General features: G+C 28.2%; 1 protein-coding gene across 1 annotated transcript in view; it reads right to left on the bottom strand.

Moving 5' to 3' along the window:
* LOC100210872 (uncharacterized) overlaps positions 1 to 17,373 on the bottom strand; it is an 84,258-nt gene extending 66,885 nt beyond the window's left edge. Inside the window, exons 1-2 of the mRNA XM_065817301.1 lie at positions 17,002 to 17,373; positions 13,890 to 14,034 (exon numbers count right to left, since the gene is read on the bottom strand). Coding sequence (XP_065673373.1) covers positions 13,890 to 14,034; positions 17,002 to 17,071 — 215 coding nt within the window. The 5' untranslated portion in view covers positions 17,072 to 17,373. The remainder of the gene's footprint in view (positions 1 to 13,889; positions 14,035 to 17,001) is intronic.
* Positions 17,374 to 19,114: the final 1,741 nt, after the last annotated feature.

Genomic DNA, 19,114 nt, shown 5'->3' with positions numbered 1-19,114 from the left:
AACCTGCTGAAAGGCATCTGTTATCCCTATTTTCAAAAACTCTGGAGAGCGATCTAACTCATCTAACTACCATCTCATTAGTCTTCTTCTTATCATAAGCAAGGTTTTCAAGTCTTTAATAACCAAACACTTATTCTCTCATCTTGAATCTAATACTTTACTTTCTAATCATCAATATAGATTTCGATCTTCTCATTCTAGTGCTGATTTGTTAACAGTAATAACTGATAGGTTTTATCATGCATTAGATAGATATGGAGAGGTTAAGCCTATTGCTCTCGACATAAAGCATTTGATAAAAGTTTGGCATGCTGGACTTCTCCAAAAGTTCTTTTCTTATGGTGTATGAGGTTAAAACTTTAGGACAGCATGGGGCTCTCAGTGGATGCTGAACATAATTTCAGATAAAACTCAATTTTTTTTCAGCTAATTGTTATTGCAATAATCTAGATCTTCCAATATTTATGAACGGTAATGTCCTAGATAAGTCATCTACCCTTTGTCTTCTAGGAATAACACTTACTACCGATCTTATTTGGAAACCATATATCAAATTTATTGCAAAAAATTTATTACAGTAAAAAAATAATAAAACAATCTGAATGTTTTTATTATTTTTTACTGTAAAACATGTTTGGAGTGTTGTTACTTCGACTATCTTATAGCCTGCTACTACAAGGGAGTGTTGCTACATTGACTATCTTATATACATACATACATATTGATATACATACATATATATATATATATATATATATATATATATATATATATATATATATATATATATATAAATATATATATATATATATATATATGTATATATATATATATATATATATATATATATATATATATATATATATATATATATATATATTATTATTATTATTATTATTATTATAATATTAGGCCACTGTCATGTATCAGATAGCTCTTGGGCCAAGAGCTATCTGAATACATAAATCAAGAATACATAAATCCCATGCGGAGCCAAGAGTCTTGGCTCAGCATGGGATTTATGTATTCTATATATAGAGATTATTTGTCACAAAAAAAAAAAAAAAAATTCCTGTAATCTATTTGGGAAACATAAAAGAAAAACGGGCAAATTTAAGAGTGAATTTTCCTAATGTTTGAGAACAAAACTACACTTTTCAGACGGTAAACAGTTATTAATAAAGCAATTTAAAAAAAAAATACAAAGCTCTGTGGTGAATAAAAAACTATTTGCCAAGCTAATATGTTAATTAATTAGTTTTTATTTTGATTCGTATGAAATATTGTTTTAAAAATGAATTAGTTTACTAGTTATCTTGATAAAATTTTATTTTTACCGTACAGCTGTTTTGTATTAAATTACATACTCAAGTTTTTAATTGAATATATAACATTATTAATTACATTTAATTAATTAATAATGTTATATATTCAATTAAAAACATTTAGGTTATTTATGCAATCAGTGGCAAATCGTGACAAATGTCACGATTTTTAACGTCTAAGGCTCTAAGCCTAAGAGTCTGGAGGTCCTAAGTGAAGCCTCTTAGCCGCTTTCTGTTTATCTTATAAATTTCATTATTTAAATCTAATTCAAGTATTATTAAACTATGTTTAAGAAACTGCATAACATGATTGGCCTCACAAGCTCGGCTCGCTTCACTAGCTCGGGCCCCCCGTCGTCGCTTTGTCAGCGTACCTTATAATATACCATATAAAATTTTTAAAAAGTCAAACCATATAGATAGTTATTTACATTTTTAAATTAAGTGAAGATTTTGAGGTATGCAAATAGTTAGCGAAAGCAATTACTCGAAGATTACTGAAACAAAAGAAAAATTAGTATTAAGGTTTGAGACTTGGATATAATTTGAGATATAATTGAAGCAAAAGGACTTCAGATAAACATAAATAAAATCAAAGTTATGCATTGTAAAGTCAAGAATGAGCAAGCAGAAAATACTGGAGAGTGGCTATGTGGAGTGTGTAGAAAGAAGTTTGAGTTAACTCCATAGTTTGTAAAGTTTGTATGCAGTGGTTTTATAAGAATTGGATCAACTGGTGGAGCAGAAGAAGCATCTAGCACAAGAGTAAGGTCTGTTGGGCCAAGTTCCAAGGATTATCTCCACTTTTAACAACAAGAGGTACTTCATTAATTATTAAAGGAAAGTTCTACAGCACATATGTCCAGAGTGTTATGATGTATGGCAGTGAAACATGGGCAATGAAGGTTGATGATGTTCAACTTTCAGAAAGAACAAAAAAAAATGATGATTAGATGGATATGCGGTGTCACTTTAAAAGACAATAAAAGCAGTGATTTAAGAAAAAGATCAGGCGTTGCGAGTATGTTACTTTATTGTAAATAAGGTTGTGATTAGTTATGCATTGTTGCAAATATTGTTGCAACCGGCGCGATGATTATTGCCCGGGTGGCATATTTTAAAAACCTTATACAGGCTCAGAATAGGCAGAAATATGAGCAATCTGATTCGCCGATTTTGAAAAAGAGGCAAGTGCGCCTTTGTTGAAAAACAAGTAATCAAAATAAATTTCATAGTAATGATAGACTAAGTTTATCAATACAGTTTTGTGTTACTATCAACAGAGGATATTTATTTTATTTTAGTACTCTTCAGAGTATTTAAAAGGTATCAAAATCTATTTGTACAAGAGAATTTTTACTCGTAAAAATCTCAAAATTTTAATAAAGTTTATCTTGGTAATGGAGGTTTTATCTGTTGTTAATTTGAAGAAATGGAAAAAAAAATGTATGTGTTAAATTTTTCAAAAAGATCTACAAATGTATTTCTCGTAAAACATGTTCTTGACCTTGAAGCATACTCAAATACAAAGTTTATATACAGTTGTACAAAACTACTTGTGAAGTACTTTTACATATAAAGATTATATGCAGTTTTACCAGACTACTCGAGAAGAACTTTATTTATAAGTTGGTTTATATGTTAATTATAAAGAGTGATTAGATTGCCTTTGGCAAATCTATATCAGCTCTTGCTTACAATTTCTTTTAGTTTAAGAGTGTTGCAAATTACCTGGGCTAGCTATAACAATCAATAAGCAATATTCTCAAACTTAAAGCCTTTTAGTGATGTATACACTTTATCTATGGGAGTAAGTGTCAAGTTCTGAAACTTTTTTTCTAATATTTTTCGTGCTAAATGATAGGATTAATGGGAACTTAATTTGAAAAAACTTATATCAAGTTAATAATATTCTATTGGTATTGCTAGGTCAATTTTTAAACTGTTTTAAAAAATCTATCGTAGGAGCATCACAGCATAGTCAAGTTTTACCATCTGGTTTATAGTTTGTTACAATGGTAGTTATTTTTATATCTTAGAGTTATAAAAACCATTAGGAAAACAAACTAATTTTTTTAAATCTTTATTTTTAAGAAAATATTACAAAAATAACGTTGATGTTTTGTAAAACTATAAGTACTATTTGTACAAAATTAGATAGAAAAACTATATTTTTTTGTTGATATGGTTTGGCAATTACTCAATTTCACTTATATTATTCAATACGTTTTTTATCATCGTTTTTTGATTCAAACTTACGCGCAATAGCCTCTCTTTCAAAATAAGCGAATCAGATTGTGCCTATTCTGCGCCTGTATAGGGTTTCAAAATTTGCGCCCGGGTGCCATTTTTCACTGACGGTTACCCATAGAAATTTTTGTTGTTAATTTTTTTATCACAATCAGCATTTCATCAAAATCATTATCAGTAGTACAACTGCAGCTCATAGCGAATACCGCAACCAGAAAAAAAACAATCTATTTATTCCAAACCCTGGTGGACTTTCGTATTAAGCCGAAATAAAAAGGTTACGTCGTTTTATTTTCGAATATGGAGAGATACCAGGTTTCCAAAATATTCTAATTCTATGACATAGAATATGTATAAAATGGCTCGAAAAAGCTTCCGGAAAGCCGTTAAGTTAGCTCAAAACAATAAACTCTATAAGCAATACGTTGTAATTGAAAAGCTAAAAAATATCAAACCAAAAAACTTTTGGAATGCTTTTAGAAGTATTAAAAAAGATACAAACTCACGATTATTCACAATAAACAATAAAAAGGATAACGAAACTATTACCACAGAATTTGCAAATAAGTTTGAAGATTTATTAAAAACTAATCGAATAACTTAAAGCAATATAGCCCGGAAAATCCCACCGTGCACAAAACATGATAATAAAAAAAATATTAAAGCACCTATTTCTGCCTTGAAATCAAATAAGTCTAGCGACTCATTTGGTATCTCAGCTGAACATTTGAAACACGCAAATTGTGACAATGGATTGTCACAATTGACACCGATTGTGACACAATTTTGACACAATTGTGACATGGATTGTGACAATTGATGCAATGGCTAATTAACTTCTTTAATACATCAATCAGTTATGGATGGACTCCGAAATCAATTTCTTCATCTATCATTATACCACTAGTTAAATCATACAAAATGTCTTCGGTTAACCCAAACAATTATCGAGATATTGGTATAATACTGATTTTTAAAAAAAGTTCTAGAATATCTGATTTTAATAATATGTCCGGAGATCAAGAACACTCACCCGCTACAATTTCGATTTAAATCTAACTCTTTAACCCTGCATGCAGAACTTGTAATTAGTGAAACTATTAAACATTACAATAGTAAAAATTCATCTGTTTATTTATGCTCCTTGGATGCAGAAAAAGCCTTTGATAGCTGTAACTGGGAAGTTCTTTTTTATAAATTGTACTTCAATAAAAAATCTTTGCATATAGTTAGGACTATAGCAATGCAATTGTCTCATACCAAGGTTACAAATCAAACGAGTTTTATCTTAAACAAGGAGTAAGATAGGGTTCGATTCTATCATCGCAACAATGCAAAACCTAGATAGAATCGAAAGGAGAGCACTAAAATTGCTTTTCAACTTTTCAAAACATTGCAAAAATGATTTACACTTGTTATTTAAAATTCAAGACATATCAAAATGCATTCACCAGAATAAACTGAACTTACTTATTCGTCTTTTGGATAACAAACCTACGAATGATATTATTGAATGTCAGCTTAAAAATCCCACGGTAAAACAATCTTTTGTAGATGATGTCTAGCAGATGTGACATATTAGTGAACTAAACTTTGAAAAGTTAAGGAATGAAAAAAATAGAATACTTTTTGTGGTGGTGGGGGATAAAATCCCGAAAGATATTGCGAAAACATTGAAGTACTCATTAGATTGGTAGAACGTAAAAGAACAGAGAAACATTTCCAAGCAAAGTCTAGAAGAAAACATTTCAAAATGATTTCTATTCTTCCTTTCAAACTTTAAACAATTTTATACTTTTACCTAGTAAAAATATTTACAGTAGGTGGTTAAGAAAAAAAATATAACAATAATTTCTAAAAATATATTGCTTTGGAAAGTTTATTAATTATATACTTTACCCAAAGCTTGTTATTTTAGCGTGCAAATACATAAGCATATTAGCAACTTTAGTGTCTTTAGCAGTGACGGATCCATGACCCCCACAAAGGAGCCCGGAGGTCAAAGGGGCCTAGTGGTAGTAACCGAAAAAATAGTAAATCCGAGTAAAGTATTATTGTTTTTAAATTTGAAAATTAAAAATAAATGTGAAAAGAAAAGAACAAACAAACAGACATTTCAACAAATTAGGTAAACTTCTTGTTTTTTTACTTATTTCATATATATTGTCGTTCATTTACGGTGATTTCTTTGAGCAACTCCTGAATCTAAACTCATCTTCGCTATGAAATATAAGTTATTAGCCGTTAACAAGTAGTTTAAGATTTATATTTGCACTTAAGATCGCTATGGTCTTAGGACAATTATGCGGACCGTTGATTAAACTAATTCTGGCATTTTTCATATATAAAAGTTTTTTCTTCGTTAATGGATTGGTTAGCATAATTTGGTCCATAATCTTTCAGGTTAATCATTCTACATTAGTTAAACTTTGTTACCAAATCAATAAACAGAAAATGGAAAATAATTTATTCTGAAATAGTTTGAGTTTAGACATATATCATTTATAAATTTTATGATTCTGATGTTCCAAAACTAAACTTTTACTTCCCTAGATACATTTGTTGTTCAGGATTTAAATGATGTCTCAATAGAAAAATTATTTTTTTAGATTATCAAGTTATTCAAACACCATGTCAAACTCAAGTTACAAACATAAATTTGGAGCTCAAAAGAGAAAACTTAAAGATGAGATAATCACTTCCTAGTCAATCATTAACCAAATTTTTCCGATATGGAAACAAAGATTCTTCTAATGTTAAAATTGAAAATTGAAGAAAGCATAACTGTAGTATTGATGTCAGAGCTGAAAATCATTTTGAAATAGATTCAATAGATGAAAAATCAGACAAAGGAAATGCGCATGGACCCAGTGCTTCTGATGGACAAAACACAAGAGATAAGTCAAGAAAGAATTAAACGCAGATGATACTTCTGATTCTAATGTAATCAAAAACACTGAGATAGTTCTTGATGACCCTGGTACATTGCCCAAATCGATTTCAGACGGACAGCGCCAATGTATAGTAACATCTTACAGCTTTGTGAAATTATTTATAAATACAAATATATATATATATATAAATATTTGGGCGATGTACCAGGGTCATCAAGAACTATCTCAGTGTTTTTGATTACATTAGAATCAGAAGTATATATATATATATATATATATATATATATATATATATATATATATATATATATATATATATATATATATATATATATATATATATATATATATATATATATATATATATATATATATATATAATGCAAATGTTTGGGTCTATATTCAAAATATAAGTTTTACGTTTCATATTAAATCTACAAACTATTTCAAACTTGTTGTTTTTGTAATTTAATAAAAAGAAACTTTTAATAAAAATCTGTTATTTATAGTTATTATAAACTATTTTAAAGTCGTAACTAGAATACCTCCTATGATTCAGTATGGTGGTCTTGTCTTTTTAGCAAGAACTGATGGTGCAACTTATTCAGCTCCAATTCGATTATTTAAAATCAAGGTTATTAAATTTTGATGTTCTTTTCTATCTGTACAAATTGACTCCATGAACATAAAAATGATTCACAGACATTTTGTGCATCTTTTTCAGTTTGTTGCGTGAATAGTAGCTCTGAACTTAATAATAAGTATGTATAATTTGTTTTTCTTTGTTTGTCCTTCATTGAATGCTTTTATATAGGCTTTCGTCTTTCAATCTTGCAAGTCAAAGATTTATAGTTCAGAGTATTTTGAGTAGGTCGCTTAATATGAATTAAATCAAAACTAGACAACTCAGGCAATTAAATTTTTTTATCATTTAGATTTATCAGCTTTTAACTGTTATCACAAACTCTTTTTAACACAAAAACTTCATTAATAAAATCCAATTTGTTTATTACTATTAAAATTTTATCGTTTATCACAAGTTTGTTTAGTCTTCCAATAATAAATCTTGTAAGTTTTCTTTTACATTTAGGTAAGCATTAAAAGCAAAGAGTTTTTCTGTAAATCTTGTAGTTTTTTATTTTATATTATAAAATATGCAGTATGTTGCATAAATATAGAGTCACTACTTTGTTTGTGTGAAATTTTTGTTTTTTTCACAATTTTCTTTGAAACCAACTTATTAATACGATTAAAAGCGTATTAAATGTCATAATTAATTGATTCTCTATCGAATAGTATATAATTGGAACTCGTTAGGTTAACCAGTCTTGAGTAATTATTAATTTAATTAGAACATACCTGTATTTCTAATGTAGCAAAAAGTCAACTAAAATTTAACGACTTAAGTTAAAATATCTCAACGAAATGTTATTCGAGCGATCTAAAATCAAATTTTAGATCGCTCGAACCAAATTTTAGATAAACGCTCCACCAAATTTTAGATAAACAACCACCATAAAAACAACCACCAAATTTTAGATAAACGCTCTTGCGAAAATAAAATAAAATTATCATTTTTATATCTTGAGTTATTCACATTGGTAACTATTTGGTAAAGTAAAAAGACAAAAATGTGCAGAAAAGCTGTTTCAGACAAGGTACGATGGCAAATTGTAGGTCTGCTAAAAAATAAAACAAAAAGCCAACTAGAAATAGCTCGAATGTGCAATGTTTCGCTTAAATGTGTACAAACAACATTGAAAAACCACGAGCTACATAATGATGTCAAAGATTTACCAAGGCTTGGTAGGCTTTTAAAGCTGACTTGAGAGACCAAAATTATCTCTATTGAAAGGTTAGACAAGACCATAAATTTCTTACGGTGAACTTGCTGAAGGGTTCACAAATACGCCTGGTAACGTTAGTGTTAGTAGATGGACTGTACGAAGACGCCTAAATAAGAAAAGCTTAGATTGCTATGTCGCTGCTCTAAAACCACTTTTGCGTGCCTCAAATCGCCTAAAAAGATTTAAGTGGTGTAGAGAAAGATTTCACTGGTCTGTAGAAGACTGGGCCAAAGTCAATTTCAGCGACGAATCTAGTTTTGAGGTGATAAATTGCAAGTCAAGATTAACCATCAAGAGGCTGGCTGGTGAAAAGTTCAAAGCGTTTTTGTGTACCAAAGATACAAGGCGGAGGAGGATCAGTTGGAATATTGGGATGCTTCTTCCACAAAGGAACAGGAAGTACAACATTTATAACGGCAGAATTAACAGTACAACTACAAAGAGACCCTCGAAAGTAAACTTTTGCCAATAGCCAGAGCTTTTTTCGGAAGACGACAACAATGGATTTTTCAGCACGATGGCGCAACGGCTTACACTGCAATCTCGGTTAAAGAGTGACTTGATCGGAAAAACATTATGGTCATGCCTTGGCAAGCTCGTTCTCCAGATCTCAATCCCATCGAGAACATTTAGGCTTGGATAGACAAGAGATTGGTCAAAGAGAGCATAGCCAGTGTTGCGCAATTACAGAAGGCGTTAGAAAAGCCTTGAAAAGAATTTCTAAGAGAATTATGCATCTGACTAGTTGAATATATGCCTAGACGTGTTCGTGCATGCGTGAAAGTTCGTGGTGTGCATACAAAATACTAAAATGTACCCTGTCTCTATATTTTTCCTCTGTTTTTTTGTTTGTTTGTTTTTTATCTTAAATTTTTTTCTTTGAAAAAACTTTTTTCTTATTTTGTTTATAAAACCACTGTTAATAAAACTTAAAACAATTCAAATTATTAACTTTTTTGTTTGCTTTAAATTTTAAAAAAACATTAAAAAAGATCATATTAAAAATTAACTCTATATTAAATATACTATACTATACAATATACAGTGGGTTGCATAAATTATATGCAACCCACTGTATATTATTTAATAAAAAATCTTATTAAGTAAAGCATGATTACACATTACATATTGTATAATTATTTACGAATTACTTTAATTTTTCTTTCTCAAATATTTTGTTTCTTTATATTTTTTTAAATGTTTTTTCAATAATCTGTTATTTGTTGGTTTTTTTTTTTAAAAAAAAGTCATGAGGGTTAAATATCTTTTTTACCTTAAAAAAACTGATTAAAAAATAAGCAAACTTCGACTCCTTTATTTATTGAATATTTATTTAAACTATGAATAAATTCGTACAGATCATTAGTTTTAAAAAACGCTTTGCAAGAGTTTCTGTTATTTATCTTTTTTTTTTAATTGTGTTTGGAATCGTTTTCTATTAATTAGTGTTACAATTGGTTTACACACAGCAACATTCGATTAATTTTAAAATTTAAAACTTTTTTCCCTGAGCTTTGCTTTTTTCTTTTTTCTTGCTCAGGGCCGTCTCGAGGGTGGGGGGCGTAGGGGTGCTAGCCCCCCTACAAATTTTATTGGTCGGCAAATAGGACAATGGTGTCAGCAAAATTGAATTTATAGTCGGCAAATGTCGGCCAACGAGGACTTTTTTTGACCATTAAAATCTCTTCGGGACGGCCTTGTTCTTGCTATTTTATTTTTAAAATTTTATTAAAATAAATTGTGTTTTAACTTGGTTATAATAACATACTTGATACTGGTTTTTAAAAAAAATTTAATTAGTTTACTGGTTTTAAAAATTAGGCTATTAATTATTCTTAGTGATTTTGTAAAACGATAAAAAGCTTAAAATTGGTTGAAAGTATAAACGTCTATATAACATAACATAAAATAGTACACATTTTCAGGAATCGAGGTGACGGAAAAACCAGGGATCTTATTTCATTGAATTTATGGAAACTGATTTATTAAAAATTAGAAAAGTTTCCTCACTTTTCCTTTTATTAAATATTAATAGAAAAAAAGGTTAAATCAAATGAGAGGTTCGCGTATGCACTGCCTCGTAAACTACTAGATATAAAAAATACAGCACAACATAAAAAGATTTCATTTACAGACTTAAAACAAAAAGAAGATTTGTAAAAACAATTATAAACATTGTTTTAGCATTATAAACATTGTTTTCAAACTTAATCTTTATATAAATTTTTTTTTAATTATATATTTTTTATATATTCAATTATTATATATTCAAATAATCTCAATATAAAGATATTTAAAAATTATTAAATTTTTTAAGAAAAACAAAAATGTTTCAATACTTTTTTAAAGACATCTAAACATTAATCTTTGGAAGTTAGCAATGCAATCCAAAATTTGTATTAGATATGTCAAGATAGGTTGTTTTTTTTAAGTTATCAATTTGCACAATGCCGTAATAATAAAAACTAGAAATGGGTACATTTTCATCAGTAGTAAGCAATAATGACGGATTTTAGCTCTATCTAATGTCTTAAAGAATCTTCATTTAACACCAGGAAATTATTTTATTGATCGTGCTTTAGTATTTGATAGTTAAGAGAAAAAATATACAAAAAAAAATCAACGGATACTGTAAAGAATAAAAGAAAAAAGAAAGAAGTTAAGAGTTATAAGAAAAGGATTTATTGATAAGGAAAAATACCAGGAAGGAGGAGAAAGTTATTCTAAAGGATCATTTATAGTTTTGTTATTTTATTTTGTAAGTTTTCACTGATAGTGATATTTCAGACTTAAAATACACATATCTCAGCTTCCATAAGTTGCTATTAATGAAATTTTCAGGGTTTGTTCATCAGGATATAAGTTAGTATGTCAACCAGAAACTTAATTATTCTTTGAGTATTTTAGAAAATATGGAATTGTTTATATTGAATTTTACCCCTTTTTTAATTTCCCCCAAATACGTTGAGCTGCAATTATCAATCTAAAAAAAAGTTTCTACTGGTTCGCATACTAATTTAATATATATCCTGCATGCAAACCAAATTTTATGCAAAACGAATTTACAGATAGAACTCTTTGTTTTAAGTTATTTTAGGCATTTTTTTGCTGTTTCTGCATTAAAAAAAAACGTAAAAAATTATTTTTTTCGTAATGCAAATATAACTTCTTTATGTTGAATAATAAAATAAACTTTCCAACAAGTTATATTTTTAATTTTAATTCTAGACGAACACCTTTAATTTGGTTTTGATTGCGAAGAACAATGTTGGTAATAAAAGGGTTTATATTTACAACCTTTTTTGTTTATAAATGGTATTATTTGCTTTCAGTGAGAAAATGCATTGATGTTTTAAAAAACTTGTTTTAATAAACACGATTGAACAAATTTGGTAGTTCATTGTGAAGATAGTCAAACACAAAGAGACAATTTTAAAGGTTTAATCCAGAAAACTACTTGGATACTTTAAAAAAAGGATCATTTGCATTCCTTCTAATTTTATTTACATCACATTGATACCTTTCTATTTTCATAGAGTTCTAGATCATGCGTTTCTCACGAAAACAATACAATTTAACGTTAGAAACAAAACATACTTTGAGATAAAATGATGATATTGATGCACTTTTTCCGGCCCATAGGGGTTGTGGTAAACTACGTTTTAAAACAGACTTTATACAAATGTTTATGATGTTATACTTACTAAACAGAAATTATTAGATTATAAAATAAGTTTTAAAATTATATACTTTGGGCCCTAAAATTTTTCTTCGTTTATTTTTAAACCACCTTCGTTTATTTTTTAACCACTTTATCACTTGTCCAAGGCATTGGCCAAATGTCACGCAAAGCAGCAATTAATATAATAAAATTATATGAATAGATTATTTTATAAAATGTTGTAGTAGGGTTTATTCCTAATTAGAAGACTTTTTTTTCCTCAAAAAAAAATTTTTAATACCTTCTTTAAACAACCTTTTCAAGAACGTAAAAGTTGTTACATACATCTCGAAATCAAATTCGTAATAAGTAATTAATGGTATGAAAGTTATAATTAATCAACCTAAAATGGAACATAAAAGAAGAAATTTGTAATTAAGAAACGCATGATGTAATTTAGAAGATAAAAGTTTTAAATAAGAATTCGTAAGATGTAATTAAAGACATAACAGGTGTCCTCAAGAAGTTTTAAATATAGATTTGCAGAACAAAGTTCTTTTGAACGCAATTTTTAATTTCGTCATCTTTCCATGACCTAGTAAATTAGGTTTAGACCCTAGGAGACATTTCTCTAATTCAGGTTCTACTAAAATAACAGGCCTCCTCATCGTGCAACGGCTCGAAAAATGTGGAGGCCAATGTTTTTTGTTTCGATGCTCTTAACTATTAGATTAAATTATTCTAAAGTTAAAATATGTATTTAAAGATTCATGTTAACGATGAAACTTATAACGTCGTGATAATAAAAAATGAAACTTATAACGAGAAGTCTAAGAATAATAGTCGTAAAGTATTACAAATTAATATCACGCAAATTAAAATCTATTTATACGAATAATTTCAGTATTTATATACTTTTATGAAATCGGTGCTTATTTATTATTCAGTATTTATATACAATAATGTCGCTTAAAAACTTGCAATATTTATGCATCGACCTAATAATAAGATTGCCGTTTCATATGACATTTAAATCAACGTAATTCAAATTTCTTTTTTTAATAATTTAAGAGCAAATTAAATTCATTTCTTTAGAAAAATTTTTGGTTATAAATTATTGCCTCTAAAACTTGGGGACCAAAATGGCTACAGCTAAGTGATAATCTATCCCCTTCTCTCTTCCAGCACTAACTTAACGAGTGACAAACGGTTTAACTCTGAACCTATTTTATATAAAAATAATTTATCGTTTTTTATAAATTAGAAAAAACATTTTTACGAACTTGAACCTCTAATGCGATTCCTAATGTATGAATCTTTTCTTAAAGTCATGTAACTTCTTGTATCATAAATTTTAAAAACTTTTATTAAATGACAATATAAATGATATAAAATTTTCAAAAATTAAAGTTGAAACTCGTCAGATTTAGTAAACAATAAAAAAATAATTTTTTAATTCTCATTTACTGTTGCATAAACAGTGTAATCTACAAAATAATGATAAACTAATATTAATAATAACAATATAAAAATAATAATAATAAATGAAATTAACGAAAACTTTTAGTAAATCGTCAATCAATTTATACATAAATTATAAGCTTATGTTAAAACTATTTGAATTCCGATAGACTTAGTCAATTCCGGTATACTAAATATTCAAAGGTGTAAAAACAGTCAAAGATATTTTTTGGTCTGCACGTGACCTAGGGCTATTAACTTTCCAAAATTTGTTCAATCTAATTTTAAAATAATTTGAAATTTAAAAAACTTTTTTTTTTTTAACACTTTTTAATTTTTACCTATCGTACTTTTTTTATCTATCATAATTTTCAAATGTAAATTTTTTCAAACTAAAATTTTTTGCATTAAAATTTTTTAAATACAAATTTTTTAAAAATAATTTTTTTACCTATCGTATTTATCTTCTGTATATAATCGTCCATACTTAGGAAGGTGCAGTCCATCATGTGTTGAGGCTGAAAATCGGTCATCGGGAAGTTTTTCATTATCCGGTAGTTTACGGTTTAATCCCAAAGAATTGTCACATAGGAAACCTAGAAATTAGAGCATTATTTACATATAATATCAGAGATATTTGCATTGTTGTGTTGTTGTTGTTGTGGTTATTGTTGTAGTTGTTGTTGTTATTGAAACGAGGAGAGTGATAACCAATTATTTTTTTTAAATACGTTTTTTACTTTATTAAGTTTAAAAGTAACGGAAAATTTGAAAAAAATAAAATAAAAATTTATATATACATCAGAGGCGTAGAAAGAATTTTTTGGTGTTCGAGATAGCTAACTTCCAGACATGGAGCAAACTCCAAACATTTATATGTTTATACTTATGTCAATAATGAGGGTTTGCAAAAAATTACGATGATTGGAGGCTGGGAAGAAAAAAGCCCCAAAATTTTTGCCCCCCCCTGCCCCAAACGTGAGAGCAACAAGTTGATGAAGTATTTTTTGTACTATTCTTAACTAGACTTATATTCATCGATAAATTTTAAATTTCATTTTAAAATATTTTAGCGTTCAAAAATTATGACCATATAAAGTTAAAACCCCCCTCAAATTGAGGGAGGTTTTAACTTTATATGGTCATAATTTTTAGATGTCAAAGATTAATATTTAGATGTCTTTAAAAGTAATTTTGGGGCTTTTTTGTTCCCAGCCTCCAATCATCGCAATTTTTTGCAAACCCTCATTATTTGACATAAGTATAAACATATAAATATTTGGAGTTTGCTCCATGTCTGGAAGTTACCTATCTCGAACACCAAAAAATTCTTTCTACGCCTCTGATATACATACATACATATCTTACATGCATACATGCATACATACATACATACATACATACATACATGTATACATACATACATACATGTATACATACATACATACATACATACATACATACATACATACATACATACATACATACATACATACATACATACATACATACATACATACATACATACATACATACATACATACATACATACATACATACATACATACATACATACATACATACATCTATATATATATATATATATATATATATATATATATATATATATATATATATATATATATATATATATATATATATATATATATATATATATATATATATATAATATATGATATAAATACATATTTATATAGGCGTCCATGCAATCAAAGAAAAAGTAATGTCAACTTTTTTTGGAACCATCGATTCATATTATGCTTTTTTCTCTCGTTCAACTTAACGCTGGGAAAAGCTCAAAAGCATTTGTACCTGTGGCTTTGAAGTCTGATTCGCTACCAGGTGGAACGCAAAAACGAAATTAGTAAAACCTGTCAACAAATATCACGAGGAAACAGAAGAAGTTCTCTTGAACATAATGGTTGATGAAAGCGCGACTAATTATACTAAAAACAACGCAAAACAACTGCATAACAAAATATTAACGATGGTTTTATAATATTGCTTGGGTTTTCGAACAAGATCTTAATTCATATTAACAGCGTTTGAAAGAGGTTGCAGGAATCAATCAAATGAACTATCGTGATGCAGCTTTAGATTTAAAAGCTCTCCAAAATTATTTTCATGATAAAAGGAAAGTGTCTGTGACTCACTGAAAGAAGGAATTCGAATTTCCAATAAACGGATATCGAATACGTTACGTGAAATACGTTTAAGAAAAAAGAAAAGAATGGATAGCGAAACATTAATCATCAGCGAACGAAGATATGGAAAGAGTTATAAAAGGGATGTCATTCTTCTATTTCATAAATAAAAAAGAAGAAGCTTCGTTTTCAAGAAATTGATAAAAACTTTGGACTTCTTCTTGATATGGAAGGATTTGTTTTAATATCAAAATAAGTTACTTGAAAGACGGTTGTGAAATATTTGGGGAAGCCTACAGTTGTGAAATATTTGGGGAAGTCTACAGTATGATGTAGATGGGAAAAAATTACATAACAATTACTTATTTTTTTAGCTCAGTAGCATTGTATATATTGTTGAAAATTGCAGTTTTTATTGCCAATTGCAAGATTGTTTAATAAATTAAAATTGATACTTTCACCTTTGAGAGCCTTGATAAAATCGATTATGAGATACTGCTTTGTTGAGCATAGAACGAGAAATGACTTTGATAACATAATTAAACAAATTTCGTTAGCTAAAGGAATGAAGACAAATTTGTAATAAAATGTTAATAAATTAAATTTGTGTGCATTTTTAAGCAATTTTATATTTTTTTGAAAATAAAACAGAAGCAACCTATCGTCGGAGATGGGCGAAAGGCGCTGTGTCTCATTGGCGTTATTTACTCTAGGTATGCCACTGTAAATACATATGTTAAAAAAAAAGCAAACCAGAAAAAACCTAAATAAAATCTCAACTCTCAATCAAAAGAACTATTTTAGTTTTATTAACAGAGAAACTTTTGCAGAGGAAAAACTATGAGAAGAGAAACTAAATTTATTTTACAGAACTTTCCAATGCTAATTATACTTTTGCAGGGTATGAGAAAATTAAAAAGTTAATTGAAACTGTTTTTTCAAAAAAGACACAAGCCCATTTCTTAATTTTTTCATAAAAACATATCTTTGTGCTAAAAAAAACTAAAGGTAGGAATAGATAAATAAAATATAACTTTTGTGAGCTTTATAACCATACAGTTCATAACCGTATGTCTTTTTATTTTACAAAATAAAAAAATACTTTTTGTGTTTTTAATTCGATCTCATTGAAACAATCTTTTTTTTTTTTTAAAGTTTTTTTTTAAAGAACAAACGCGTCTGGTATTAACGCAGTTTAAATTTAAATGGATTCAAACATCTATCGAATTTAATTCAACAATAAATCTAAAAGCATTACATTTTATGCCTAAACCGAAAGAAAAAAAACATTACATAATAACAGTAAAGCTAACAATAAAGATGAATTTACAATATCTTAAAAATAAAATGCTTTGAATGGTAACAAGTTTTCGATCGAATAATTAAAATAAAACATACCGAAAACGCTTTGACATTCCAGGTATATAATTAAACAAAACTGTAACCATTTATTTTTTTGTAAGATCATTTAAAAGCTTATACAGTATTAAAAAGCGCTTTGAGTAGGTTCATATTTGAAAACCTAAACTTTTAAAAAAATTATTCTCAAATTTAATGTCTTTTTCTTAAAACTTTGAAATAAAAATTAAGCTTATCGCTGTTATTTTCTCTGTATCTAAACATTAAAATAAAGTCAAATAAACTTTTCACTCTACGTATTCAAATGCCATTCTTAACTATTTAGCGGTGAAAATAAACATCATTCGTAATGTTGACATAACTTTTATATCGCAACAAAAGAAACGTTCGCTGAAAAAACTATAATTTTCTAAAGGAAAACAAAACATTATACAGCATAAGAAAAAACAAATTCAGCTAAGTATTTGCTTAAAAGCGCTAATTAAAAAACGTGTATTTATTTAGATTTTATTTTTAACCAATGACGTGTAATAAGTTAGAAGAAAGACAATTAGCAACAAAGTATAGACAAACGATGTTTAAATCATTTCAATCATTGATTACACCAAAAAAAGATTGATACACCAAAGCACCAAAACTTGGTTATAAGGAGGGCCACCAGCCTTGACATTCACTAAAAAAAACAATAATAGACTCAGAAACTTGGCAGTTCGACCAAATAGCGAAACTTAATTCTTTCCATGCACTGAGTTGCTGTGCAACAACAAACTGAAAGGTATTGTTTAAAAAAAATGCGTATTTGAAAAGGCAATGGTTTTTGGTTTTGCTTCCCTACAACCCATTGCATGAAAGGGTTAACCAAAGCTTGGCTTTAGCCACTCATTGATTCACCTCTCTTTTGTAATAATAAAAAGGTTTATTCGAAAAACTATTTAACATAATAGAGTTACTTAATCTTGCTTAGCAAACAAAGGCGATTATACGGAGGGGAAAGGGGGTGGAACACCCCCTCCAAAGAAGGCGATTTTCAAGTTATAGTCGTTTTTTTTTACAAACTTAGTTGGCTAGTCGGGTATTTGACACAATTCAATCTGGTAAAATTTAGTTTTGAGGACCTTTTTTTTTTTTTTAAAGAAACCAGTCAGTACTTTTTAAAGAGACACCCTTCCCCCCCCCCCCCCCTTCATTTTATTTGTAGAATTGCCTCTGTTTGCAAGCGCAAAAATTTATGGACTTTCTCATAGTTTTGTTGTTAAAGTTCAATTATGCATGGTTTTCATTCTTTCAAAGCACAAAAAGTCCCCAACCGATATGAAACTCATCAAAAAAGTACAAGAACCCGCTGAAGAAAATTGTATGATAATTTTGTTTCTAAATATTTCTTTATTATTGAAGACGATGAAACTTATATCAAGTACAATCATCAGCAAATTGCTGGTGCTGATTATATTGCCAAATATAGAGGATAAGCAGATAAGAACTTTAAATACACAAAACAAGAGAAGTTCGCTAAATCAGCACCTTGTATCTCTCAGTCCACACTTTTTGGTCAAATATATGTTAAAGAGTGTATACAAAAACGCCTTTTACCAATCATTAAATCACATGATAACAGACCTGTGTTCTGGGCTGACTCAGCTTCAAGTCATTATTTTAATCTAGCTATGAAATGGTATAAAAAAAATAATGTGAAAAAGCAAAAGCTCAAAACTTTATTAAATTTGCACAGGAATAATTTGAAATTTATTTTTATGATTGATCTTCTTATATTATTGTATTAAAGTCACTTTTTTTTTATAGCTGTTTTTCCTCTTTCACATTTATTTCGTGAACTTATTTATGCAATTTTTTAGTAACACAAAAGAGTTTACTCTAATTTGATCATGCATCTCAACAATATATATAACTTTCAGTTTACACTACTTTTTAGAACAAAATTAGTAACTGAAAGCTTAAAAATCAAAAGTTTCAGAAATAAACAATAATTAGAAAAATATATAAAACTTAGATGGAGCAGACCTAACTATATATCAGAAACTTCGGTAGTATATTATTTCTTCCATTATAAAACATGGTATCATTGATTATATGTCTTACAGACGTAACGCGTCTATACTGCCGTTATATATGACGGCATACGGGCAATATATTT

This window comes from Hydra vulgaris, chromosome 14, assembly GCF_038396675.1.
Source record: "Hydra vulgaris chromosome 14, alternate assembly HydraT2T_AEP".
Lineage (NCBI taxonomy): Eukaryota > Metazoa > Cnidaria > Hydrozoa > Anthoathecata > Hydridae > Hydra > Hydra vulgaris.
The sequence above is the reverse complement of the archived record's forward strand: the minus strand, read 5'-3'. Positions and strand labels throughout refer to the sequence as shown.